General features: G+C 46.0%; 1 protein-coding gene and 1 non-coding gene across 7 annotated transcripts in view; both read right to left on the bottom strand.

Annotated features, from left to right (window-relative positions):
- Positions 1 to 25,917, bottom strand: part of acsl4a (acyl-CoA synthetase long chain family member 4a) — a 98,171-nt gene that overhangs the window by 14,669 nt on the left and 57,585 nt on the right. For 3 of the 6 annotated variants that reach the window (XM_072505727.1, XM_072505728.1, XM_072505729.1), the window contains exons 2-11: positions 23,605 to 23,673; positions 20,768 to 21,358; positions 18,974 to 19,151; positions 10,213 to 10,322; positions 6,763 to 6,901; positions 5,746 to 5,896; positions 3,269 to 3,392; positions 2,761 to 2,832; positions 2,057 to 2,196; positions 1,092 to 1,264 (exon numbers count right to left, since the gene is read on the bottom strand). In XM_072505727.1, the coding sequence (XP_072361828.1) occupies positions 1,092 to 1,264; positions 2,057 to 2,196; positions 2,761 to 2,832; positions 3,269 to 3,392; positions 5,746 to 5,896; positions 6,763 to 6,901; positions 10,213 to 10,322; positions 18,974 to 19,151; positions 20,768 to 21,118 (1,438 nt within the window). In that variant the 5' untranslated portion in view covers positions 21,119 to 21,358; positions 23,605 to 23,673. Of the gene's footprint in view, positions 1 to 1,091; positions 1,265 to 2,056; positions 2,197 to 2,760; positions 2,833 to 3,268; positions 3,393 to 5,745; positions 5,897 to 6,762; positions 6,902 to 10,212; positions 10,323 to 18,973; positions 19,152 to 20,767; positions 21,359 to 23,604; positions 23,674 to 25,150; positions 25,169 to 25,917 lie in introns of those variants that run through there. The other 3 variants (XM_072505730.1, XM_072505731.1, XM_072505732.1) reach the window with 3 other exon arrangements.
- Positions 3,696 to 3,889, bottom strand: LOC140422841 (U2 spliceosomal RNA). Its single transcript, XR_011947625.1, has one exon. It is a non-coding gene; the product is annotated as a U2 spliceosomal RNA (small nuclear RNA).

The following is a 25,917-nucleotide window of genomic DNA, read 5'->3' as shown; positions in this document are numbered from 1 at the left end:
CATGACCTCCGTCTGACAAAGCCATGCTGACTATTCCTGATCAAACCTTGCCTCTCCAAGTGGAGATAGAATCTGTCTTTCACAATTTTTTCCATTAGTTTCCCCACCACTGAATTGAGACACACTTGCATGTAGTTCCCTGGCTTATCCCGACAGCCTTTCTTAAATAGTGAGACCACATTCCTGGTTTTCCGGTCCTCTGGCACTTCTCCCGTGGCCAGAGAAGAATTAAAAATTTGGATCAGGGCCCCTGCAATCTCCTCCCTCACCTCCCACAGCAACCTGGACACAGTTCATCCGTACCTGGAGATCTTTCCACATTTAAGCCCGCCAATATCTCCAATACCTTGTTACCCCCGTGACAATTTTCACAAGAACTTCACAGTCTCTCTCCGAGTTCCATATCTACCTCGGGTGAAGACAGATGTGAAGTATTTGTTCAACACCGTACCAATGTCCTCTGGCTCCACCCACAGATTTCCCCCTGGGTCCCTACTCTGTCCCTAGTTAACCTCTTCACATTGATGTGCTTATAGAGTATCTTGGGATTTTCCCTACTTTTACAAGCCAGAGCTTTCTCATATCCCCTCCTTGCTCTCCTAATTGCTTTCTTAAGCTCCATCCTGCACTTTCTGTAGTCCACTAATGTCTCCATTGATTTTCTCCCCTTGTACTTGCTAAAAGCCTTTGTTTTCCTTCTCATCGTATCCTGAATGTCTCTGGTCATCCCTGGTTCTCGGAGCTTGTTACTCCTTCCTATTACCATGTTGGGCCTGAATCCTCCCCATTTCCTTTTTGAACGTCCACCACTGCTCTTCTGTAGATTTACCCACAAGTATCTCTTCCCAGTCTACCTTGGCCAGATCCTGCCTTATTTTACTAGAATCCGCTCTCCCCCAATCCAAAACCTTTTTTTTTTGCATCTCATCTATTTCTTTGTCCATAACAAGTTTGAATTGGACCATGCTGTGGTCGCTATCACCAAATATTAAATGTGCCTCGTTGGCTTCCCAGATCACTTCTCTTAACCTTAGAGAAGCAGCTGCCACTCTCCAGGGAGCACGATTTTCTTTGATGGTTCAAGTTCTCACCTTCAGTGATAGATCCAGCACCACATGTTTCAGTCAGGCCGTAACCTTGCCCGACTGGGCAGCAGAAACACACATTCATAAACCGTTGCGTTTGAGGAGAGAGAGGAGCTCCTCCAGACAGCATCAGCCGAACATTTCCTCCCAACAGAGATTTCACCTTTTTAAATAATAGCCTATGATAAACACAAAAAAAACTCTATTAAAATTGGGCACAGAAATGGTATTTAATATGGCGATCCCAAATACCTAAAACACACAATAGTATACAACACACGCAGACATGTGCAAGCGTGCAGAATTTTCTTCCATAAAATCTATAGAACTTATATTTTTACCAGTGTACATGTCCCAAGGCGCTTCACATGAACATTATAAAACGACACTACGACAGAGCCAAAAGAGGCGAGATATTGGGCAGGTGGCCAAAAGCATGATCAAAGGACTGTCTTAAAAGAAGCAAAGGGAGATGGAGCGGAGTAGAGGTACAGAATGGGAGTTAGAGTTTCGTGCCGAGGAACTCGAGGCACAGCCACCAATGATAGAGCAATTAAAATAAAGGATACGGGAAAGGTCAGCATTAGATAAGCACAAATATCTTGGGAGGGTTGTGGGCTGGAGGAGGAGTAGATTACAGAGCTAGAGAGAGAGAGAGGGGGGGGGGGCCCAAGGAGGAAAAAAAAACCCAAGGATGAGAATTTTAAAATCAACTTTTGCTTGACCGAGAGTCAATGTACGGCAGCGATCACAGGGATGATGAGGGAACAGAACTTGCTGCAAGTGCGAACAGAAGCAAAGTTCCTTTTATCGAAGAGGATGCAAACAATTCGCATCTCGCTACAATATATCCAGCTCCATTTTGGTTTACAATCTTTCAGAAGAAGGTGCTCTTGTTTTAACAATATTTAACCTCCTCAAAGCAATTAATGCCCGATCCACGTTTTCGTGAAATTTCACGGTTTCCTTACATGTTGCAGAGGGGTGCATCATATCCTCTCTTGATCTGCTCCAATTTGTAATCATAACCTAGTTTAAACAGAGTCCTCTGTACATAGTTCATCTCCTGCACCTTGCTCATTACGTTTTTATAGATTCGATCCATGATTTCCTAAAGGGTAAAAGCAGAGGGTTATCAAAGTGGCGGAACATCTAATAGCAATAGGGTTTTTTTCTGCTCTTTCTCTTACTTAGTCCCCAACTATAATATTGGATCAATCATTTTCATATCGTCAGCAAACGTTAACATTGTTTTAAAAAAAATAAATTTAGAGTACCCAATTCATTTTTTCCAATTAAGGGGCAATTTAGCGTGGCCAATCCACCTAGACTGCACATCTTTGGGTTGTGGCGGCGAAACCCACGCAAACACGGGGGGAATGTGCAAACTCCACACAGACAGTGACCCGGAGCCGGGATCAAACCTGGGACCTCAGCGCCATGAGGCTGCAGGGCTAACCCACTGTGCCACCGTGCTGCCTAACGTTAACATTGTTAAAACCATCTACTGAATTTATTTTGCCAAACTATGGGATCAGAGCCTACATAAAGTAGACAAAAAGGTTTTTAAATTCACACAACCCGATCCCCTCGAGGCCCGATTTTTCTTTGCGCATATATAAAATGTTACTGAAAATTAACACTCCTGAAGAGCTGAAGAGAAAAGCTTACTCACTGGAACAGCTGCCATCAGTGTAGGCCTCAGGATGGAACAGTCACCCTTACTTCCCTTTTTGATCTTAGTTGACTGTGAAACAATAGAAGGGAATAAAACTAAACAATGGTGCACTGACGACACACACACCACCTTGTTCAACCCTAGTCAGCCAGTGCTCAGACTAGCGTAATCAGTAAATCACATCAGTTCAGTAACATGCAATCTCAGAAAACAGTGCAGAGCAAGCGCACAGCAAGCATGGTGTTCAGTGGAAAAATAACCTCCCACTTTTAGATAAAAGTCAATTTACATTTCGGCAGCTGCTTAGTTTAGCATGAGGTTCCATTTTATTACGTGCAAGGAGTGTTGCTTACTCCCCTTGGGTTGCTGAGATAGGAATGGACAAGGTGGACAGAAGCCATATGAAACTAGCTTCTGCCAGGAACGTTAACTGCAGTCTTACCAGAAACCCTTCTCCAGAATGGTCATGGAGAACTGCCTTTTAGAAAGTCAAAGCGTTGCTCACCTGATCAGACAGGGTTTGGGGAGATGAATAACCAAGTCGACAGCCGTAGGCAACACAGGAAATCTCTGCAGTAAGTTCCAACACATGAGCTAATGGCAGATAACCAATATATGTATCATTGGGTCTAGGAAAAACAAAGAGGGACAAAATTTGGCACATTTAGTAAATTTTTAAAAGGCTTGATGCTGAAACGTCAATTTGTTCAGCACAAGGAATTTGTTTTTATCCCAAGAAGTAAGTCTGTGTTTATATAATGCAAGATTTAAGTAATGATTCTTTCTTAAAACTTGGGATTTAGGTTTGAAAACTTGGAGCTGTTGTGTTTTTTTTTTTTTTTTTTAAAAGGATACATCTGGGGAACTTGAGCTTGGAAAGAAAACAACTTATTAAAAGTAAGCACACATTAGATTTTTTTTTAAAAATGTATTACTTTTTCTGAGTTACCAAGCCAGGGCTCAGAGTGTGGGTCAAGGGCGAACCCCTAATCCAGCTCCTCGCCTGCTCCAAAAAACTAATTCAAATTCAAATTGAATCCAATTCATGGTCCCCACAAGAGAAACATACCAGGCCTGAGCCAAAAAGCTACTACATTTGATCTTAGCCAAAAGGCCGAGAAGCGATTCCTACACACTCTTAAAAGGAAATCTGAATGCAAGATATGAACACATGGGGCGCGATTCTCGGCGGGACAGAGCGCCCGCGCCGTCGTGAATGCGACGGCTCGAAACGGGCGCGGGCAATAGCGATTCTGTCCCTCACAGGGGGCCAGCACGGCACTGGAGCGGTTCACGTCACTCCAGCCTCACTTCCTGGCACGCACTGGGGGCAGCGCCAACCCACACATGCGCAGTGGCCTTACTGAACGTTCCGGGCCCAACGCAACATGGCGCAGGGGTTCTGGGGCCGAATGCACAACAAAGTAGGCCGTTGGGGGGGGGGCAGCCTGCCAATCGGTGGGCCCCGATCGCGGCCAGACCCCATCGGAGGCCGCCCCTGGAGATGGAGCCCCCCCCCCCCCCCCCCCCCCAGCCCTTCGCGCAGAGTTCCCGGCGGCAGCGACCAGGTGTGGACGGCGCCACCGGAACTCTGCTTTTTCCGCGCGGCCGCTCGGCCCATCCGGGCCGGAGAATCGGCAGCGTGTACAGCGGCCCACGACCGGCACCGCGCCAAACACGCCGGCGCAGAATCTCCGCACCTCGGAGAATCGCGCGCCGGCGTGGCGTGGTTGCGGCGATTCTCCGGCCCGGCGCAGGGCTGGGAGAATCGCGCCCCTCATCTCTGAAACAAGAGGTGGAGAGTTAGGACAGGAAAATCCCAAAATAACTAGACTAGAGAGATGGGAGCAAAGACAAGCTTTAAACTTCTGAACACTGGCACATCTTGTTCCAGAATTATACCTTCCATTATAAAGTGCCTTTTACAAACCTAGGGCATCTAAAGTGCTAGCAGCCAGTTATGTGTTGCCTTGATTGTAACGTATTTGTATATAGCAAGCTCCCACAAACAAGGAGAGTAAGGGGAGTAAGCACTGAGGGAGGTTGCCCAGGAAACTAAAAAACAAAACAGCACAGGAACAGGCCCTTCAGCCTTCCAAGCCTCCGCCAATCACATGTCCTATCTAGACCAACCATCTGTATCCTTCTATACCCCGACTGCTCATGTGCCTATCCAGATAGGTCTTAAAGATCGCACTAGGGAGAGCACCCTTGCTCTTCTTCCAAGCAGTGCTGTGGGATCATTCCTGTCCCCCCCCCCACTTTGAGGACAGATGGGGCCTCAGTTTCATGTTTCACCCAAAGGACATCAACACAAAACGTGCAGCGCTCTCCCAGTACCGCACTGGAGTGTCAGCCTTGACCTCGTGCTCTGTGGTGGGATTTGAATCGATGGCCTTTTGACCCACGGCTGACCGCATGTATAGAAATCACGGGGTGGGTTGTCATACCGGAATGTGATGGAGTCAAATAAACTAACAGGTGTTTGCGGCTACTTCAATGCACCATGTAAAGTCTGGAGGCGGCCTTCCAGACTGACAGAGACACATCCACCTGGGTGATCTGCAATGATAATGATAACATTTCTCTAATTTTAAACTATCCGAATGGAAAACAGGGGAGAGTTTCGATTAGGAGTGGTGAGGTGAGTCAGTGTACCACTCTGTGATTTCAGCCAAACCAAAAGGATTGGCATGGAGTTGAAGCCAAACAGCTTCCTCCCTCACCGTCACCTTGGCATTTGGTCACTTCCTCTGAAACAGGTAATTTCCCCAAAAAATGCCCGCCCCTCCAATTAGCTGCCATTGCTGAGTTAACTCTTGCTTTTGAGTTTCTTCCTAAATAAAAAGGGGAAAATTAAAAATTGCCGATTCGGACAGTGGCAGTTTACCAGGCGAGACCGAATCTTCTTAATTCAACAACAAGCGGGACGTCCCTGAAAATTCAGCAAAGTAAGTACAGTGCAGAAAGACGACCACTTACCCCAGCCCGGGTATCCTTTGACATTGACCAGTCATACCCGCTATTAAGTTACTGTGGATCATCATCACTCCCTTTGGATGACCTGTAGAGCCACTGGTGTACATCACTACAGCCAAGTCCGATGGAACAGGCCGAGATGGGGTTACATCCACTGTGAAGGAGGCACCATAAATCAGTGCGATGCAAAGGAATTATCATCTCAATATAAAATATCTTCCACATGGTTGCATTGCTCCGTTCTAAATGTGCGCAGTCAGAGGATAGGCTGGTTAGTGTTTTGTGACGACACAATTAGGGCCACAAATTTAAATTACATGAAGTATTATGGGAGCACTAGAAGTATATGGATGATAAACTGGACATTTAACTGCATTTCCCACAAAAGGCTGTAAAACTGCAACCTTGATTACTCTAGGCTGGTCAGCCTTACGCTGAATTTTATTTTGAAGTCCAAGATCCAGGGGAAGATGCTGCAGGTCACAGGCAAGTGTGTAGAGAATCTCTGCAATGCAGGATGTCGCCATTCGGCCCATCGGGTCTGCACAGGCCTGCCAAAAGGACATTCCACCTAGGCCCACTCCCCCGTCTATCCCCGTAACCCCACCTAACCTGCATATCTTTGGGGCAATTTAGCAGGGCCAATCTACCCAAGGTGCACATCTTTGGGCCGCGGGGGTAAACCGGCGCACCGGAGGAGACCCACACAGACATGGGGAGAATGTACAAATTCCACACAGTCATCCAAGGCTGGAATCGAACCCGGGTCCTTGGCGCTGTGAAGCAGCAGTGCTAGTCACTGTGCCCCCCGTAGATGCTCAAGAGGCCAGAATTCGAGCAGGCAGGTATCTCAAGAGGGCTGTCAGGTTGGAGGATATTACAGTTAAAGGGAGAAGAGAGGCCACTGAGGTAATTGAGAAAAAAGGATGAGAATTTTAAAATCTATATTAATAGAAAAGAGCCTGAATATGTTAAATTGCTGTGTGCAGTGATGGAAGGCGAAATTGCCTTTATACATACTGTTCTCAGGTTTGGCTCCAAGCTCTTCCACAGACTCCATACTGTGAATCTGAAGAGTTTCTGAGTATCCTGATGTATTGATGACCTTCTTGTCCACGTAAATGATATGTTTCAACTTCTGAACTTTTGGCAGCACTTTCTGTCAAGTAAATATTTTAAACAGTGAATACAAGGATTGTGGAAGTGCGCAAAACATTACAGGGTTTTAGGTTGCAACTTTGAACATCAATATCTAACCCCACTGCAGTGGTTAGCACCGCTGCCTCACGGCACCGAGGACCCGAGTTTGATCCCGGCCCCGGGTCGCTGACCGTGTGGAGTTTGTACATTCTCCCCATGTCTGCGTGGTAGGTGGATTGGCCAAGCTAAATTGCCCCCTAATTGGGGAAAAAAATGAATTGGGCACTTTAAAAAAAAAAAAATCAATATCCAATCCCAAGGGCAGCACAGTGTTTAGCATTGCTGCCTACAGCGTTGAGGACCCGGGTTCGAATCCCGGCCCTGGGTCACTGTCCGTGTGGAGTTTGCACATCTGCGTGGGTTTCACCCCCACAAGTGTTCTATGATTAATTCATTAAACAACCCAAAGATGTGCAGGGTAGGTGGATTGGCCACACTAAATTGCCCCTTAATTGGGTACTCAATTTATTTTTTAAAAATCCAATCCCACAGAACCAGGAATGTTGACGGCACAGAAATAATAATAATCGCTTATTGTCACAAGTAGACTTCAATGAAGTTACTATGAAAAGCACCTAGTCGTCACATTCCGGCACCTGTTCGGGGAGGCTGGTATGGGAATTGAACCCATGCTGCTGCCTTGTTCTGCAGTACAAGCCAGCTAATTAACCCAGTGCTAAACCAGCCCCCTGACCCCCCCGTGGTCAGAAGTGACCACAAGACCTGCTATGCTTAGCTGGTTCATTGTTCATTTTAAACTTATCCCAATGTCGTTTGCTGTTCTCTCTGAACATACCCTGGTACCATCCCCCGCTTCAAATACATATCCAATTCACACAAAGATGCATCATCCACTCCTTGTCAAAGTATACCATTCTCAGAAATCTTCTTGCGTAAAAAAATTCTCTCTTGACCTCTCTCCTCGCTCAGTGTAACAAATTTAAATCGAAGTCCTCATCACCAACCTGCCCACCAGGAAGAAAAATGGCCTTTCCCCATTTAATCAGATCAAAACCCGCTGCAATTGAAAACAAAACCTTAATTAAAACCTCGTCTCAGTCCCAGTATCTCTCTCACTCATCTCTACTCATAACGATAGTTTCCTACCCTGGCACGGTCCTAATGAATCAATGCTTTACACATTGCTCGCAGTGCTCTAACTGTAGCCTCTATACACATCAACTGCATCCTGCCACTAACCAAACTTCCACTGCTTAAAAGAAAAAAATGCTAACTTTTTCAAACTCAGATTTTGGTTTTAACCAATTTGCATTGGCTGTCTCAGATTAAACCCAGAGGAACAGAATGCTTATTTATCCCAAATTATGGGTGGGACTTCCTGCAACAACACGCGCCCCCCCCCCCCCCCCCCCAATTGTGCTTTCTGGCAGGGAGGCAGCTGGCGTTTACAAGACCCTGCCAGCATCAACGGTATTTTGTGTGGTTTGCCCTTCCAGCTGCCAGGCAGGAGAGTCACCTTTGGCAGGACTGGCAGATCCCGCTCGCACGAACGTCCAGAAGATGGCTCTCTATGGATTCCAGGAGTTTATCCACGACTGGTTACTAGACTAAACGGTCCACAGTTATCTAGCTACCTTTCCCAAATGAGACAGTTCATTGATTACTCTCCAGTTCCATGGCTAAATTTGTGTATTTCAGGAGTATTGAAGAATTCTCGACGTCTTTCGACAGATTAGAGTGAGCCCCTTTAGGGCCAGGCCAGTTCCACCAATAGCCCTGCTTACTTTTGCGGAACCAAATTATTTTCCAGTTACCTACCAACGGTATCATCTCCACATCTAAAACTTCAGCGTTTCTCACCTCCAACATTATTTGCAAAAATCAAACCAAATGTTTAATGTCTCCAATGAGACTCCCTCCTGCCTCCGCAAGTGATCCTCCCCAATCAAACTTTTATTTTCCTTCTTTTAATGCCTATGAAAGCCTCTATCCCATTTAGTATCGAGAGTTTTCTTTCAAATGCCCCCCAAACTTTAAAAACACCCCATGGAACTCCAAACCTCCCGAACGGAAGGTGTAATCCTCTCACCTGGCAGTGCGCCCTGGCATTTGGCAAAACCTGTTGTAACCCCTACCGGTGTGACTACGCGGTTTGGGGGGGGGGGGGGGGGGAGAACCCCACAGTACATTAATGTGTTTAAGTTGGGTTCCCATCATTGCATGGCGGAAGTCCAGTGACATCATTGGCACGGGGTGCGCAATCCCACCAGCGTTTGGGACTCTCCCTCAATTCTCCAGTTTTCCTGCCCACCGGAAATGGGAGGGGGGGGGGGGGTGGAGGAAAATCCCCCCTCCACCCTTTGTGTTAGTTTGCTTGAATTCTCTCACATGCAAAGTATTGAAGAAAGAATTGTTGCCAGTCTTTTGGTTTTTTTGGTAACTTTTTTGGGGTAACTTTTTTTTGATAATTAACCTTGCTTAGAAAATTAATTTTACCATAGATTGCCTTGGTAAGAGTTAGCTTGCATGCAGCATCGCACATTACTGACCGGACCATCACATGTCTTTTGATCACAATATAACTGGCAAGCTCCCCTCAGTTATGTTCACGTGATTGCATCACATGTTGATTCGACTACAATGAAAATTATTTTGTTTAACATGTAAATTCTATTCTTCAAATTCTGAATTCAACATTAAGAGGGTGCTTTACCATCCTTATAAAAAAGAACCGGACAATGGAATATAGAACAGAGCATCAAAAGCATGGAGATTTCTATTTACATTAAAGACCTTTCTAATTGATGCTCTCACGCAATTACAGCTTGCACTTTCGCAGGCAAGTTTCAGCATGTTCCTCACACTAACAATTCAAGCTAAAAGGCCATCTTTATTTACTAAGAAAGGCTATATGAAGAAAAGCCATAGTGGAAATATTGTGCAAGAATTTCCATCCCTCCCCAAAACCACCAAAAAAAAGACCAGATTTTCACCCTGCTGAGTATATTGCGGTGGCAGAGGTAGCTCACCATTGGCAACTGGCAAGATTTTCCAGTCCCACCGATATGTCTACAGTGTTTTGTGTGGCTCCCAGTCCTGTCGCGTGGAACCCTCGGCAGGAAGGGGCGTCTCGCCTTCTGCGGGACTGCACGATCCCACCGGCGGGTAGAGGTGGAAATTCCCACCCCAAGACCCAACCCTAAAGCTGAAGTACATGAACGATGAGTCCCAATTCGAAGTCCTTCACACACTGCAAGTGCAAACGCTCACATGAAGGCCAATGAGCCGTGCTGAATCCTGAAAGCTCACCTTCAACTTTGTGTCAAGGAGTTCCACACTAGTGACGAGATGTGTTATTTCGGATTCGTTCAGCCCATAAGCTACAGCATCTTCTCCAAGGGTGGAGTAAATTGTTACAACTGAGGATGGGGAGGGGGGGGGGGGGGGGGGAAAAAGAGAAAGAAAACAATCAAGCTACACTTTTCATCAAAATGGATTCAACATCCTCAGTATGTTCAGCAGCGATTGGCAACCTAGGCTAGTGAGTGGGCCGCAGGAGTAGTGTCCTTCCTTCATCTCAGTGTCCGGCAACATTGAAATCAGGCTTGTTCAGTAACCATTACCCCATGAATAAGATTAAGTACATTTAACATACACCAAATAATTCATAACCAGTTATAAAAAATATTTAATAATTTCTAGAAGGTAAAACCAAAATATAAATATTTATGTTGGATGCAGAGAGAGAGAGAGAGAGAGAGCAGCTCTCACAGTCAATGTTGTGAGCGATTAGCACGCACCTCACTTCACTTGTCCTGGCTTTACATGCAAATCACTTCAGTCGTAGCAGGAGGAAAAAGACTACATGGATGGAAATCAGCCGAATGTGGCAACCCTGAGTGGACAACGGTCACCAAAATGCCTCATGGGCTGCACTCCCAACCCAGGTGGGCCGCAAGTGGTCCCTACACTGCAGGTTGCCCACTGCTGATGTACAGGGATAAAAATTAACATTCAAAACTTTCACGTTACACAGCGAAATCAGTAGTTTCCCCATTAGTGACAATAAAGGTTATTTATTAAAAACACTGGTTTAAAAACAAAACTCCTGCATGTTTTGGATAAGCTCTTTTATCCCATTTTGGTGAATTATTTCAAAGGGTCATAGGTTCAAGCTACAACTCAGGACTTGAGCGGGTGATCTAGATTAATTCTTTAGTGCCAAGTTTTGCATTGCAATGTTGGAGATGCCGTCATTTCAAATGAGACCATTAGGCCAAGGTCCTGCCTGCCTCTTTGGAGACGTAAAAAAGATCTAATCTCACTATCTGAAGGGCAGGTGATAAGTTATCTGATCAAATGGTGCTGTAGCCAAAGCTATGACTCATCATTCCCCTGGTTCTCATGTTTACCGGAATAAAATATGAGCAAATTGATGATACATGAACTTTAGAAGTAATTAATTGCCAAAGTGGTAATGGGATGTGTAAGGTGCCACATAAATGCAAGTTTTGCCGGTCAATGCTCCCAACTTAGGAGTGCTGGGAGAAGGGGAGTAGTGGAGGAGAAATTGGAAGCTGTAATCACTTGCTCTTTAGGAGGAGAGAATGAGCTGAATTTAAAATACTGCCTCAAACTGAGGACAACCTGACTTAACAGGGGTCAATGGAGTTCTTTCGCAGTGATTAATTCCAGCCTGCTCCTGAGGTAATGGCCAGGATACATTGTTTGTTTATTTCTGGTGACTTAATTGAAATTAATCTAAACAGAGAACGGGAAACAAATCCCTCAACAGGAATTGTTATTCATTTCTTACAAATGGCCATGACTTTAGCCATTGCAAAATTATTGCAAATGACTCAAAGCTATTTCGTGCACTGGGACACTATGATCCAGGACATATGCCAGTTCAACCTTCGGCACATGAAGTCATGCATTTAGGAACGCAAAACAGACAGGATTATAGGATTGATGTGAAAAGTGACAAGGGAACTGATCAGAAAAAGAATCAAAGAATTGTAGAAAATGGATCCCCCCCCCCACAAGATATTTTCTGTGTGTCTGGTCACGATCAACAACTTTTAAAAGCAAAGAGGAACAAATGGTACATCAAGTGAAGTAATTCACTCCCAATGTAAGGTATTAGTTTGTCTACATCTGAAATAATGGACGGGATTGTCCAGTCCGCCAGCCGCGTGTTCCTGGGCGGCGCGGCGCACCCTCGCCGGCAGCGGGATTCACCATTCCCGCCATCTGCCAATGGGTTTTTCCCATTGCGGCCACCCCATGCCGCTGGAAAACTCCACAGGCGCGAGTGTGCTGCCGGCGCAATGGAGAATCCCGCCCAATGTATGCAATTCTGGAAGGGTGCGGTCACATTGGCGGGAAAAAAAAAGGAAGTGCTAAAAATGGCCCAGAGAATAAAATGTGCATTTTACCAAGCTACACCCTTACCTCATCAATGCTGAGTCTATATGACCAGCTCACTGTCCCAGCAGAGAACAGCCATCTCAGCATAGACAGCAAATCAAACTTGCACTTTAATAAATATGTCAGTGGGGGAGCTTAAGTTGAACTCTTGATGGATTTATCTCGGCTCTATTTTCATATGGTCACTGCGATGGTTTTGACTTGGAAGCAGTACATGGAATTTAAGTCAGGTTTCTTTTACTTTTTTTAAAATTTAAAGTACCCAATTCATTTTTTCCCAATTAAGGGGCAATTTTAGCATGGCCAATCTGCCTACCCTGCACATCTTTGGGTTTGTGGGGGTGAAACCTACACAAACATGGGGAGCACAGAGCTGGGATCGAACCAGGGACCTCAGCGCCGTGAGGCAGCAGTGCTAACCACTGCATCACCGTGCTGCCCCAGGTTTCTTTCTTTGATATGTTTTTAACCAGCTTGTTTGAACAAGTTATTCAAAAACAAACACAATGCGAAGGACTGTGCAGAAGTAGGTTTAATATCTGGATATTCAAATTAGTGATAAACAAGCATATTCATGCACAGGAAGGAAATTAAAGGTCTGCATTATTTGAGGGATGCAAGGTGTGGATCACATTTTCTTGTCAGTGATAAAACCTAAGCTGAAAAATATTTAACAAAACTTAAATTTACAGATGAATCTCCAAAATGTTCCTCTGCTTTATTAATTTTTACCCCACCCACCCTTGTGCCCCTACAGGGGCTTTAAGCTCCCTGTAGGGGCACAATTCTGTAGACGATCTTTCAAAGACACTTGCCCTCTAATCTAATGTCATGTAGAAATGGCCATCATCCATGGAGCACAAGGATCAACGGGAGGTTCGGGAAGGTTAGAGTGCAGCCAGGGAACATAATCAGCCCAGGTTTTTCCAAGTCTAATATGCATATCCAGTGGTTTGGAAGGGGCACGATTGCAGGAGAAACCAGACTCTGGAAAGCAATCAGAAGTTTAGGGGGGGAAACAAAAATCAGAGTACTGAAACCAACTCCTACATCCATCCCAACCCATTAACTGACACAATTGTGGAAAAGTTGCAAGTTTGCTTTTTAAAAAATAAATATAAAATGGAGGAGGAATTTCTTCATATGCCATTGACATCTGACCCACTTGGCAAATGAGTGTTCCAACAACTGGTATTATTCACCCAAATCAATTACTCAGTTCCCCAAGACACACACAAACCACGTGCCTATTTCCACAACTGAACAACATTTTGTCAGGAGAGACGATAGTTACTGACCAACTTCTTTTGGCAATCTTCAAAAGCTGTTCTTTGGCTTCGAACCAAGTTAGAAGTTGCTGTTAAGGGAGGGGGTGAAGATGTGTTTATGGAAAAAGTCTTCAGTCTCAGTTTTAAAAAATGTTGGTTAAAAAAAAAATTGTGAATACATCAGTGTTTGGGAACAAAATACTGATGGAACTGAACAAACAACGTATTAATGACGGGAATATTTTTACTAAATCCAAGTGTGAGAAAGCTAATACAGGATTGCAAAACACGTCATGGAATAGAGTTCAAGATCTTAGCAACTTACTCAGAAGTTACAGATTACTCTCCTCCGTATATCCTCTCTGTTTCTCTTCAAACATTTGTGGCATAAGCAATATTTATCTCAACCGATATTTCATGTACAACAGTATCGAGGCTGTGAAGCACTTTGGGACGTTCCGGAGACATGAAAGGCAAGCCGAAGACTCAAGTTCCTTCTTTATAATGGGTTACTAGAAGTTTGATGATCCACATTCGAGCTCTCTTTCAAATCACCATCCATTTTCACAATTTTTCCTCCATTTCTTTCTGTATGCTTACACAAGGTTGTCCTTTCCAGGGAGTGGTCTTAAGAGTTGGAAGATTTAGCCTTTTTGCCCCAACCCAACTGGTCCCCGAGGTCACCTCCAATGCAGGCCAAAAACACAGGTCAGGCCTGCAAATACTGCTTAGGCCTCAGCTATTCAACCTTGTTTAAAAAAAAACCCACACACTTCCTGCTTCTGGCATCGGATCGTGTTTTCCGGGTCCTTAGGGGGGAGGGGGAGCAGCCCCAAGTCGTGGTCCACATTGGCACTAACGACATAGGTAGGAAAGGGGACAAGGACGTCAGGCAGGCTTTCAGGGAGCTAGGATGGAAGCTCAGAACTAGAACAAACAGAGTTGTTATCTCTGGGTTGTTGCCCGTGCCACGTGATAGTGAGATGAGGAATAGGGAGAGAGAGCATTTAAACACGTGGCTACAGGGATGATGCAGGCGGGAGGGATTCAGATTTTTGGATAACTGGGGCTCTTTCTGGGGAAGGTGGGACCTCTACAGACAGGATGGTCTACATCTGAACCTGAGGGGCACAAATATCCTGGGGGGGAGATTTGTTAGTGCTCTTTGGGGGGGTTTAAACTAATGCAGCAGGGGCATGGGAACCTGGATTGTAGTTTTAGGGTAAGGGAGAATGAGAGTATAGAGGTCAGGAGCACAGATTTGACGTCGCAGGAGGGGGCCAGTGTTCAGGTAGGTGGTTTGAAGTGTGTCTACTTCAATGCCAGGAGTATACGAAACAAGGTAGGGGAACTGGCAGCATGGTTTGGTACCTGGGACTTCGATGTTGTGGCCATTTCGGAGACATGGATAGAGCAGGGACAGGAATGGATGTTGCAGGTTCCGGGGTTTAGGTGTTTTAGTAAGCTCAGAGAAGGAGGCAAAAGAGGGGGAGGTGTGGCGCTGCTAGTCAAGAGCAGTATTACGGTGGCGGAGAGGATGCTAGATGGGGACTCTTCTTCCGAGGTAGTATGGGCTGAAGTTAGAAACAGGAAAGGAGAGGTCACCCTGTTGGGAGTTTTTTTATAGGCCTCCTAATAGTTCTAGGGATGTAGAGGAAAGGATGGCGAAGATGATTCTGGATATGAGCGAAAGTAACAGGGTAGTTATTATGGGAGACTTTAACTTTCCAAATATTGACTGGAAAAGATATAGTTAGAGTACAATAGATGGGTCGTTTTTTGTACAGTGTGTGCAGGAGGGTTTCCTGAAACAATATGTTGACAGGCCAACAAGAGGCGAGGCCACGTTGGATTTGGTTTTGGGTAATGAACCAGGCCAGGTGTTGGATTTGGAGGTAGGAGAGCACTTTGGGGACAGTGACCACAATTCTGTGACGTTTACATTAATGATGGAAAGGGATAAGTATACACCGCAGGGCAAGAGTTATAGCTGGGGGAAGGGCAATTATGATGCCATTAGACGTGACTTGGGGGGGATAAGGTGGAGAAGTAGGCTGCAAGTGTTGGGCACACTGGATAAGTGGGGCTTGTTCAAGGATCAGCTACTGCGTGTTCTTGATAAGTATGTACCGGTCAGACAGGGAGGAAGGCGTCGAGCGAGGGAACCGTGGTTTACCAAGGAAGTGGAATCTCTTGTTAAGAGGAAGAAGGAGGCCTATGTGAAGATGAGGTGTGAAGTTTCGGTTGGGGCGATGGATAGTTACAAGTTGGCGAGGAAGGATCTAAAGAGAGAGCTAAGACGAGCAAGGAGGGGACATGAGAAGAATTTGGCAGGAAGGATCAAGGAAAACCCAAAAGCTTTCTATAGGTATGTCAGGAATAAGCGAATGACTAGGGAAAGAGTAGGACCAGTCAAGGACAGGGATGGGAAATTGTGTGTGGAGTCTGAAGAGATAGGCGAGATACTAAATGAATATTTTTCGTCAGTATTCACTCAGGAAAAAGATAATGTTGTGGAGGAGAATGCTGAGCCCCAGGCTAATAGAATAGATGGCATTGAGGTACGTAGGGAAGAGGTGTTGGCAATTCTGGACAGGCTGAAAATAGATAAGTCCCCGGGACCTGATGGGATTTATCCTAGGATTCTCTGGGAGGCCAGGGAAGAGATTGCTGGGCCTTTGGCTTTGATTTTTATGTCATCATTGGCTACAGGAATAGTGCCAGAGGACTGGAGGACAGCAAATGTGGTCCCTTTGTTCAAAAAGGGGAGCAGAGACAACCCCAGCAACTATAGACCGGTGAGCCTCACGTCTGTAGTGGGTAAAGTCTTGGAGGGGATTATAAGAGACAAGATTTATAATCATCTAGATAGGAATAATATGATCAGGGATAGTCAGCATGGCTTTGTGAAGGGTAGGTCATGCCTCACAAACCTTATTGAGTTCTTTGAGAAGGTGACTGAACAGGTAGACGAGGGTAGAGCAGTTGATGTGGTGTATATGGATTTCAGCAAAACGTTTGATAAGGTTCCCCACGGTAGGGTATTGCAAAAAATACGGAGGCTGGGGATTGAGGGTGATTTAGAGATGTGGATCAGAAATTGGCTAGCTGAAAGAAGACAGAGGGTGGTGGTTGATGGGAAATGTTCAGAATGGAGTACAGTCACAAGTGGAGTACCACAAGGATCTGTTCTGGGGCTGTTGCTGTTTGTCATTTTTATCAATGACCTAGAGGAAGGCGCAGAAGGGTGGGTGAGTAAATTTGCAGACGATACTAAAGTCGGTGGTGTTGTCGATAATGTGGAAGGATGTAGCAGGTTACAGAGGGATATAGATAAGCTGCAGAGCTGGGCTGAGAGGTGGCAAATGGAGTTTAATGTAGAGAAGTGTGAGGTGATTCACTTTGGAAGGAATAACAGGAATGCGGAATATTTGGCTAATGGTAAAGTCCTTGAAAGTGTGGATGAGCAGAGGGATCTAGGTGTCCATGTACATAGATCCCTGAAAGTTGCCACCCAGGTTGATAGGGTTGTGAAGAAGACCTATGGAGTGTTGGCCTTTATTGGTAGAGGGATTGAGTTCCGGAGTCGGGAGGTCATGTTGCAGCTGTACAGAACTCTGGTACGGCCGCATTTGGAGTATTGCGTACAGTTCTGGTCACCGCATTATAGGAAGGACGTGGAGGCTTTGGAGCAGGTGCAGAGGAGATTTACCAGGATGTTGCCTGGTATGGAGGGAAAATCTTATGAGGAAAGGCTGATGGACTTGAGGTTGTTTTCGTTGGAGAGAAGAAGGTTAAGAGGAGACTTAATAGAGGCATACAAAATGATCAGGGGGTTGGATAGGGTGGACAGTGAGAGCCTTCTCCCGCGGATGGATATGGCTGGCACGAGGGGACATAACTTTAAACTGAGGGGTAATAGATATAGGACAGAGGTCAGAGGTAGGTTCTTTACGCAAAGAGTAGTGAGGCCGTGGAATGCCCTACCTGCTACAGTAGTGAACTCGCCAACATTGAGGGCATTTAAAAGTTTATTGGATAAACATATGGATGATAATGGCATAGTGTAGGTTAGATGGCTTTTGTTTCGGTGCAACATCGTGGGCCGAAGGGCCTGTACTGCGCTGTATTGTTCTATGTTCTATGTTCTATGTGTTCTCCCACAGCAGCACGGATAGAGAAGTGTGTGGGGTGGAATTGTTTTTTCTCTCTCGGTTATTTGTTCAGAGCATGCGAGCATCGCTGGCAAGGCCAGCATCTGTTGCCCAGTCCTAACTTCCCTTGCTTCCACTCGGACTCCTCTTTCCTCCATCTCCTACAGTGTTCCAAGAAAGCTCCAAGGAAGCCCGAGGAACAGCACCTCACCTTTCAGGTAGGCACTCGACAGCCTTCCGGGCTTAACATGGGACTTCAACAATTTTAAACTGTAACCACAGCCGCCATTTTGCTTTGCCGGTTTTGGCTTTACTCTCCTTTTTTTTCTTATTTTTGCTTTCAGATCGCAGCAGTTCATCATTCTGCCATTCACACCACCTCTAGTCCCACTTTCCGTTTCTTTACATAGATTTACATTAAGGAGGAGGCCATTCGGCCCATTGAGTCTGCACTAGCGCTTGGAAAGAGCACCCTACCCAAGTCCACACCTCCACCCTATCCCCATAACCCAGTAACCCCACCCAGCACTAAGGGCAATTTTGGACACTAAGGGCAATTTAGCTTGGCCAATTCACCTAACCTGCACATCTTTGGACTGTGGGAGGAAACCGGAGCACCCGGAGGAAACCCACGCAGACGCGGGGAGAACGTGCAGACTCCGCACAGACAGTGACCCAGCGGGAATCGAACCTGGGACCCTGGAGCTGTGAAGCAATTGTGCTACCCACCATGCTACCCCTTGTCCCATTGCCACTCCTTTTGGCCTTGCACCACCATTTGGTCACCAATCTCTCCCATCTAGCACTTCCCCTTTGCTCTTTTTCCGACCCACCCCCTTCCTTTCAGTTGCTTAAAACCCATTACATTTCTGACTTTTCCCAGTTTCGATGAAATTTCTGAAACGTCAACCCTGCCTCTCTCTCCACGGATGCTGCCTGGCCGATGAGCATTTTCTGTTTTTACTCCTAGGTGCTGCGTCGCCTTCGCTCTCAAGCCGACACTGAACATATCGGCTACTTCGTGTAACCCCACCTTGAAGCCAATACCTTCTGCTTCATTTTTTTTGAAAATCCGATTTTGGATCAGATTATTTTTGTGAAATGGCAGGAGTAAAATCCTCTTCACAGCTCACTGGTTAGCACAATTATCGTGCTTTGTTTGATTCCATTACGCCTACACCTCTCTCACATTATAGGACAACTAGAAATAATACTTACGTGGGAAATTGTACTTGAAGCAGGCTTGTGCTGCGATCATCCACTCAGCTCTGGTTTCACAGAAGATGCCAATCATATCCTTTGCCTTCAGCCCCAAGGCAGTCAGGCCACTGCCAAAGCAGTTTACATGCTGATTGACCTCCTCATAGCTTAGCCATTTATATTCCCCGAGGATTAGCTGTAGGTAAGGCAATGTACAACACCAGTTAATCACACAAGAGCATGCCAACAAACATAGATTACCCTGGTCTTATCCTAAGAGTGCATAGAAAATGTGGTCTCACTTTTGGAATTTCTGTACTCCACATGATCAATATTTGGCAGATGTGATATTATACCTCAGTTTCAAGTAAACAGCCAATCCATTATATCTGGGTTTGAGCAACTGATGCATTCCTGCAGTGAAAAATAGCTGCAACAATGGAAAGGCATTCTGTGCGGACCCTAAAAATGCAAGCAAGATCCTTATACAGAAATCTCTCCCTGGCCACAGTCACACAGACTAAGCATCTGTGAGATCTGTGGTACTGCCACTTTCCTCACCTTTGAATCAGATTGTCACAACATTTCCCCCGAGGTAAACGGAGGAGAACCAGGCAGCAGTTCCTTGATGGAGTGTCGTAGAATAAAAAAGGGCGGAGAAAAGAAATGGGTGAAGGATTCGACAGGAGACACTTCACAACAGATCAGGAACGGCACTGATTAAAGTGTCTCTTGACTATTTGCTCCATCCTAGCGCTGAATGGAAATCTCTATTTCCCTGGTCTCTGGGAAGAGTCTGGCGAAATGCGCTTTACAGAAGTCTCATTTTGCAGAAGAGGTGGTGAAAACATCCAGAGTATAAAAAGAACCAACACTTGGCTCCAACCCCTGAAGGGAGTGCAAGGTCTTTTTTTGGTGTCAACCTAGACCCGAAGCCGGTGTGGGAACGGTGGCGTTTTACGGGAAGAAAAACACGCAACAGCTGCACCGATCCTCTGTCCGGTGGGGGGCTAGCAGCCGTGTACCGTAAAGCCGCGCTGGCTTTACCTACTGATACAGCTGGAGAATTGCCGTGTCCAAGGCCGCGCGCCTGTGCACGACAGTGGCCCGTGGCGGCCACGCCGTACAAGGTGCCAGCTGCGCGCGGACGCGGTCTGCCAAAAACTGTCCCCGTGTAACCCCCTCGCCAGTCCCCCCAGCCCGCAGAACAACTCCTAGCCCGCAGAACGACTCCTGTCTCTCTCTCCCCCCCACCCACCGACTGTGGCGGTGTTGGACTCATGTCCGCAGCTGCCACGGAAAAAAAACCTCATCGATCCAAGCTGCCGGGAACTCAGCCCGTCAGGGACGGGCCTCAGGTGGCGTCCTGAGTACTGCATTTTTGAGGAGGCGGAGCATCGCAAAAGTGGTGCTGCCCTCGATTTTGGCATAAATGGGGATCCTCCAGCCGATCGCCGAAGGCGATTTCGGCGTCAGTGACCGGAGAATCCCACCCCCGATGTTTAACATGACCTACATCACCCAAAAGAATCCTTAGATGGGGTGTATGGTGAGAACATGCACTATCGACTTTTCAACGTGGGGGTAGATTACCATATGGTAAAGCTCAAATTACCATATGGGAAAGTTGGGGGAGTCAATGAGGATGAATCAACATCAAGTGTTTAGACAGGAGCTGTCTTTCGTGACCTCTTTGCATCCCACGCCTGGCCGAATACTCAGATTCAATCCAGTGACATGCAATGTAAAAATGAAGGTATTGCTAACAATATTTGTAATTGACAAGAAATAGCGGTGTATTAAGTGGTTTACCTTTTTAAATACTTTTCCATTGACTTGGACCTCATTTTCTTCACTCAACAACTCTCTTGTGCCCAAACAGTGCTGCTTCCGAAATTTCTTCTCAGCCGCTTCAAAGAGCTTATCGACCGTGTCCAATCCAGGGAAGTCCATTTTGGCAAGGGAGTCAAAGTGATCCACGGAACGGAATGGGCTGCCTGGTTTCTCGGACGTGGCCTTGGCCTTCAGTCGTTTCGCCATAGCCTTTTTCTTCTTTGCGTCAGAGAGGAAATACCATGGGATAAAGGTGAGGGTTGTGTAAAGCCACATCAATAGGTAGATAGGAAGCAAGAAAATGCAATGCACTTCTTGTTTAAGGTGCATTGCAGATTTTGTTTTTTCCCCCCACTCAGGCAAGACACTTTCTAGGATCGGTCTGACGTCTCTCCCACTCTCAACTGACTACAGTTTTTGGGTCCTGGTGAGTTTGGCTCAGTTCTCAGAAGTTGGCGATAGGATTCAGTTTGACTAAAAGCAGTGTTGGAGAGTGACGAGATTGGTAACAGAGAGAGAAAAAAGTACAGCAAAAAGCTACACTGACGTTTGAAAAGCCAACAGCGGACACTGGTCAGGTCACAGTAATTTGAGTGCAGAAGAGAGGAAAAAAAAGAAATTGGACAAGTTAGTACCATGGTTAGCACACTAGCTACTCTTAACAGCAACACAATTAGCAGTGAAAAGATTATAGTAATGTAATGCAGAGAGTCTACCAGTTAAGCAACTAGCGCTGACGACAAGTGAAAAATACCATCACCATTCTAGTCAAGCAGAACACTGCTGAAACAAGACAGTTGCTAAACATACATCAGCTTGCAACATTAAATTTATAACAAAATAAATAAAATAAAGTACCCAATTCATTTTTTCCAATTAAGGGGCAATTAAGCATGGCCAATCCACCTACCCTACATTTTGGGTTGTGGGGACAAAACCCACGCAAACACGGGGAGAATGTTAAAAACTCCACACGGACAGTGACCCAGAGCCGGGATCGAACCTGGGACCTCGGCGCCGTGAGACAGCAGTGCTAACCACTGCATCACCTTATTATTTTTTAAAGTCACTGTAAATACCAAATCAAATGACGCTCGGTTGCTTTGTTGGCCAGTGGCTTTTCTTTAAGCACATTTACTTGCACAAAATCAGCTACACGCCACATACACTGATGGTAAGCAAAAGTAAAGTATAGGGATAGAGTAATTGATCAACCGGAGAAACTGTTTTTACTTGTTCGGAATGTTAAAAGTGAGTTTAACACTCACTGTAACTCTGTAACCCCAATGATAGTCGCATACCTAGGAGTCAATAAATGTGTAACAAATAGAATTGCAGGTCTGGTACCTTTGGGTTTAGTGGCTGAGGAAGGAAAGGCAGAACATGGGGACAGAGGACAGGAAGCAGAATAAAACATCTATTTATGTCAGCATGGTGGTACTTATCATGCCTTACACAACCTCATGTGGACACAGAACTGGGGTGAGGGGGCAAAGTCTAACCTCCTTAAAATTGCATGGCTTACTTTGAAATTCAGTACGGATATAAAGCTGTGAGCTAATATAATTAGAAGGTAAACAATGACCCGGACTTCTGCCTCAATCAAATATCACCAGGGTGGTCCATAGACTATACATACACTGGCCGTGATTTAATGGCCACGCTGTACCCAAAAAGCAGCTTGCTGTGCTGCAGTGTGGCCGATAGAAGCTGGGAGGCACCGCTGCTGGGATCTACCCAGCTTGCAACGTCTCGCGAGATCGAACGCGATCTCACGAGACATTGCGATGCAAATCCCGCCCATTGTGGGAGGGATCACTTTAACAAATCTGCACATTGAAGTGAGACGGCTAGTCTCATTTAACGTGCAGATTCCAGAGGTGCTGGGATCAATCTCTGTAGCCTAGGAAACCTCGGGCAAGTGCCATTCAGTACTGGTCTCCACAAATGGGGACCAGACAAAACGGCACTCGTGGGCGTCTCCCAGGGGAACGGAGGCCCCAGGTGCATGCCCTTCGGGCAGGGGTACCCTGGCACTGCAGGTGCTACCTGGGCACACTGGCATTGCCAGCCTGGCACCTTGACAGTGCCACCTGGGTGCCAGCCTGGCACTGCCAAGGTGCAAGTTGGCACTGCCAAGGTGGCAAGCTGATATTTTGTGCGGGGGTGCAATCAGGGCAGGGGTGCCCTGCGCAGGTGTTTTGGGGGAGGGGGGGGTGGCTGAGGGGACGATTCGGGGTGCCTCGGAGATCGGGGCGCCATTTAAAAATGGCATCCAGACCTCTCGCTATACTGAGGAGTTCCAGCAAGCGGAGCTCCCCAGGCGGGGCTTGGTTCCCCGTTGGAGGCCTCTTTTCAAACACGCCTCGCGTTTATTAGCCTTGTGTTTCCCGGCACTGCGAGCGCCAGGGAACACGTGGCTAAACACGCTCGCTATGGGACATTTTCCCATTTAGTTAAATTGCATCCAAGAAGATAGATTCTATACTGGTGTGTCAAGTTGCTGCTTTGCTACTTTTACAAATAAAACCTTTACAACTCTCAAAGACACTGAAATTAGTGGCTTTGAATGAATCTGAGAGACAACAAATCACTTTCCAGACTAACATTTAAAACAGTTTGCTTCTACTGATCAATCTTCATTTGAATTACATAATTCTTCAGCAATATTACATCAAAAAACATTTACTGTAGGACATCAACCATGTTAACCTCATCAAATGACGACAATCCCCCTTTAAATGTAATACAAGATGCATCGGCATTGGGCACAACTTCTATTTGCTGCTTTAGTGCCAGCTAATGACTGTACTTACAAAAATGGTCCAGCTTCAGAAAGACTTTAGGTCCTTTTAGAATTCCTCCCCTTTTGGATTGGTTTCAACCTGAAGCAAAACGAGACATTTATGTCAATAGACACAGAAACTGTATTCGCCATGTACATTTCCTCCGAATGAAAGGTGTCAGCTTTGGCTCACTGCAGTCCTGCCTTGGAGCTAGGAGGCTGTGGGCCAAAGACCCATGCCAGAGATTTCAGCATATAATCTAAACTGACCCCCCCCCCCCACCACCCCCCCCCACCCCCCTACCCCCCCCCCCCACCCCCCTCCCCACAACCCCCCCCCCCCCCACCCACCCGACAGTATCGTACTGATGGGAATTGCCATCCATCGGATGCGATGTTAAGCCAAATCTCCTTTTGCCCTCTCACGTGGGCACAGAGCAACCCCCACATGATTCGAGGGGCAGAGGAGCTCTCAGTGAATGGGCCTAAACTGAGCCCTCTCACCACCACCAGAAATCACGCCCCCTTGCTGGACCTTGCTGTGTGCAAATCGATTGCCACATTTGCCAACAGTGCAACTACACTTGAATATACTTGGCTGGCTGTGAAGTGCTATCACGAGGACCCAAAAGACGAAATGAGAATATCTTCCGTTGGTTCGATGTGAATACGAACAAGGAACCTACTCTGCCAAATGGATTATCTGATGTAAACTCAAATCTGCATCCCTCTTACCCCCAACAAGTCTATCACCCGCTTTCTTACCAAGAATCTATCCATCTCTGCCGTAGAAATATTAAAGACCCACATTTCCGCCATCTTTTCAGGAAGATAGTTAGTTCCAAAGACTTTTATTATTACAAGTCTTCGAAATTTGTCAGAATTCCTGTTTTCTTCATGTAAATTGGTTCAGTACACGGGGTTACATTTTTAACTGAATTCTAAGGCTCTCCTACATCTCACTATCTTATGGGCACATAGAGGGTGCCCTCATAGACGTAGATGCCAGCCAGTACGTCACTTGCGTCTATCCGGCTCATGTGTCCCCAAACCAGGACGATAACAAAGAGAAAAGGCAGGAAAAGATACTGCAGCTATATGAATGCATGAGTTGCTGGAAAGCAAGTGGGGATAGAAAACCCACTCAAAAGAAGTGGAATGTTCAGATTTCTCCAAAATACATCACTAACAGTTTTGGCAAGGAATAGTGTTCCGAAAATAAAATGTTCGATTTTTTCTTTTGCGGGAAGGGAGTACAAGCAGAGGGGAAAGCAGTCAGAATATGCCAACAGGGGAAGAAAAATAAAACTGCTCGGCAACAGCAACTGGGTCTGATAGTACTGATAAATTGATAAATTTGGTCAATCCGCTCGATGGTGCAGTAGTCTTGTCAAGATGTTGGCTTTCAAAGTCAGTACCCACTTATTATGCATCATGCGCAGGCAAAGCTTTTGCTGCCCAACCGCTAGGCCGGAGTTGTGAGCCCCTCGGCTCTTGGCCAGACATTCAAGCCCGTCTACCACCAGGCCCACTTTTAGGTGAGCTAACATCAGCCTCAGAGGGCCAATGTGAAGTACCTGAGCAACTCCATCATGGCACCCTTCGCAGAGAAATCCCACACTATCCTGCGGAATCAAGACACACACTATCCTGTGGAATCAAGACACACACTATCCTGTGGAATCAACAAGACAGAGAATCAGGCCTTTGGAAAAAGGAAAATTAAATTTGTTGGTTTATTGAACAAATTGATATTTGCACGCTGCCATGCCATTGTCTTATGTTTAGATGATCTACCTCCCAAGCAGTTTGGCAGACTATTCAATCCATTGATTCTCTGTTATGGGAGCAAATGTTTGATGGTAAATATTTCCCACTTGGCAGCACAGTAGCACCGTGGTTAGCACAATTGCTTCACAGCTCCAGGTTCGATTCCCGGCTTTGATCAGTTGTGCAGAGTCTGCACGTTCTCCCCCTTGTTGCGTGGGTTTCCTCCGGGTGCTCCGGTTTCCTCCCACAGTCCAAAGATGTGATTAGGTGGATTGGCCATGCTAAATTCCCCTTCGTGTCCAAAATTGCCCTTAGTGTTGAGTGGGGTTACCGGGTTATGGGGATAGGGTGCAGTGTGGGCTTGGGTAGAGTGCTCTTTCCAAGAGTCGGTGCAGACTAAATGGGCCTCCTGCTGCACTGTAAATTCTATGATTCTGATATTTTTAACATTTCAATTCTGACGTTTGGTTACAGCCAAAACATTACTTTATCTTTTCTTACAGATTTTATCAGCTGTCCTTTTTATCACCAGCAATTTGAAATTACACGAGTAACCACTGCTTTACAAAACAAC

This window comes from Scyliorhinus torazame, chromosome 5 (genome assembly GCF_047496885.1).
Source record: "Scyliorhinus torazame isolate Kashiwa2021f chromosome 5, sScyTor2.1, whole genome shotgun sequence".
In the NCBI taxonomy this organism is placed as follows: domain Eukaryota; kingdom Metazoa; phylum Chordata; class Chondrichthyes; order Carcharhiniformes; family Scyliorhinidae; genus Scyliorhinus; species Scyliorhinus torazame.
This window is presented reverse-complemented; position numbering and strand designations above follow the sequence as displayed.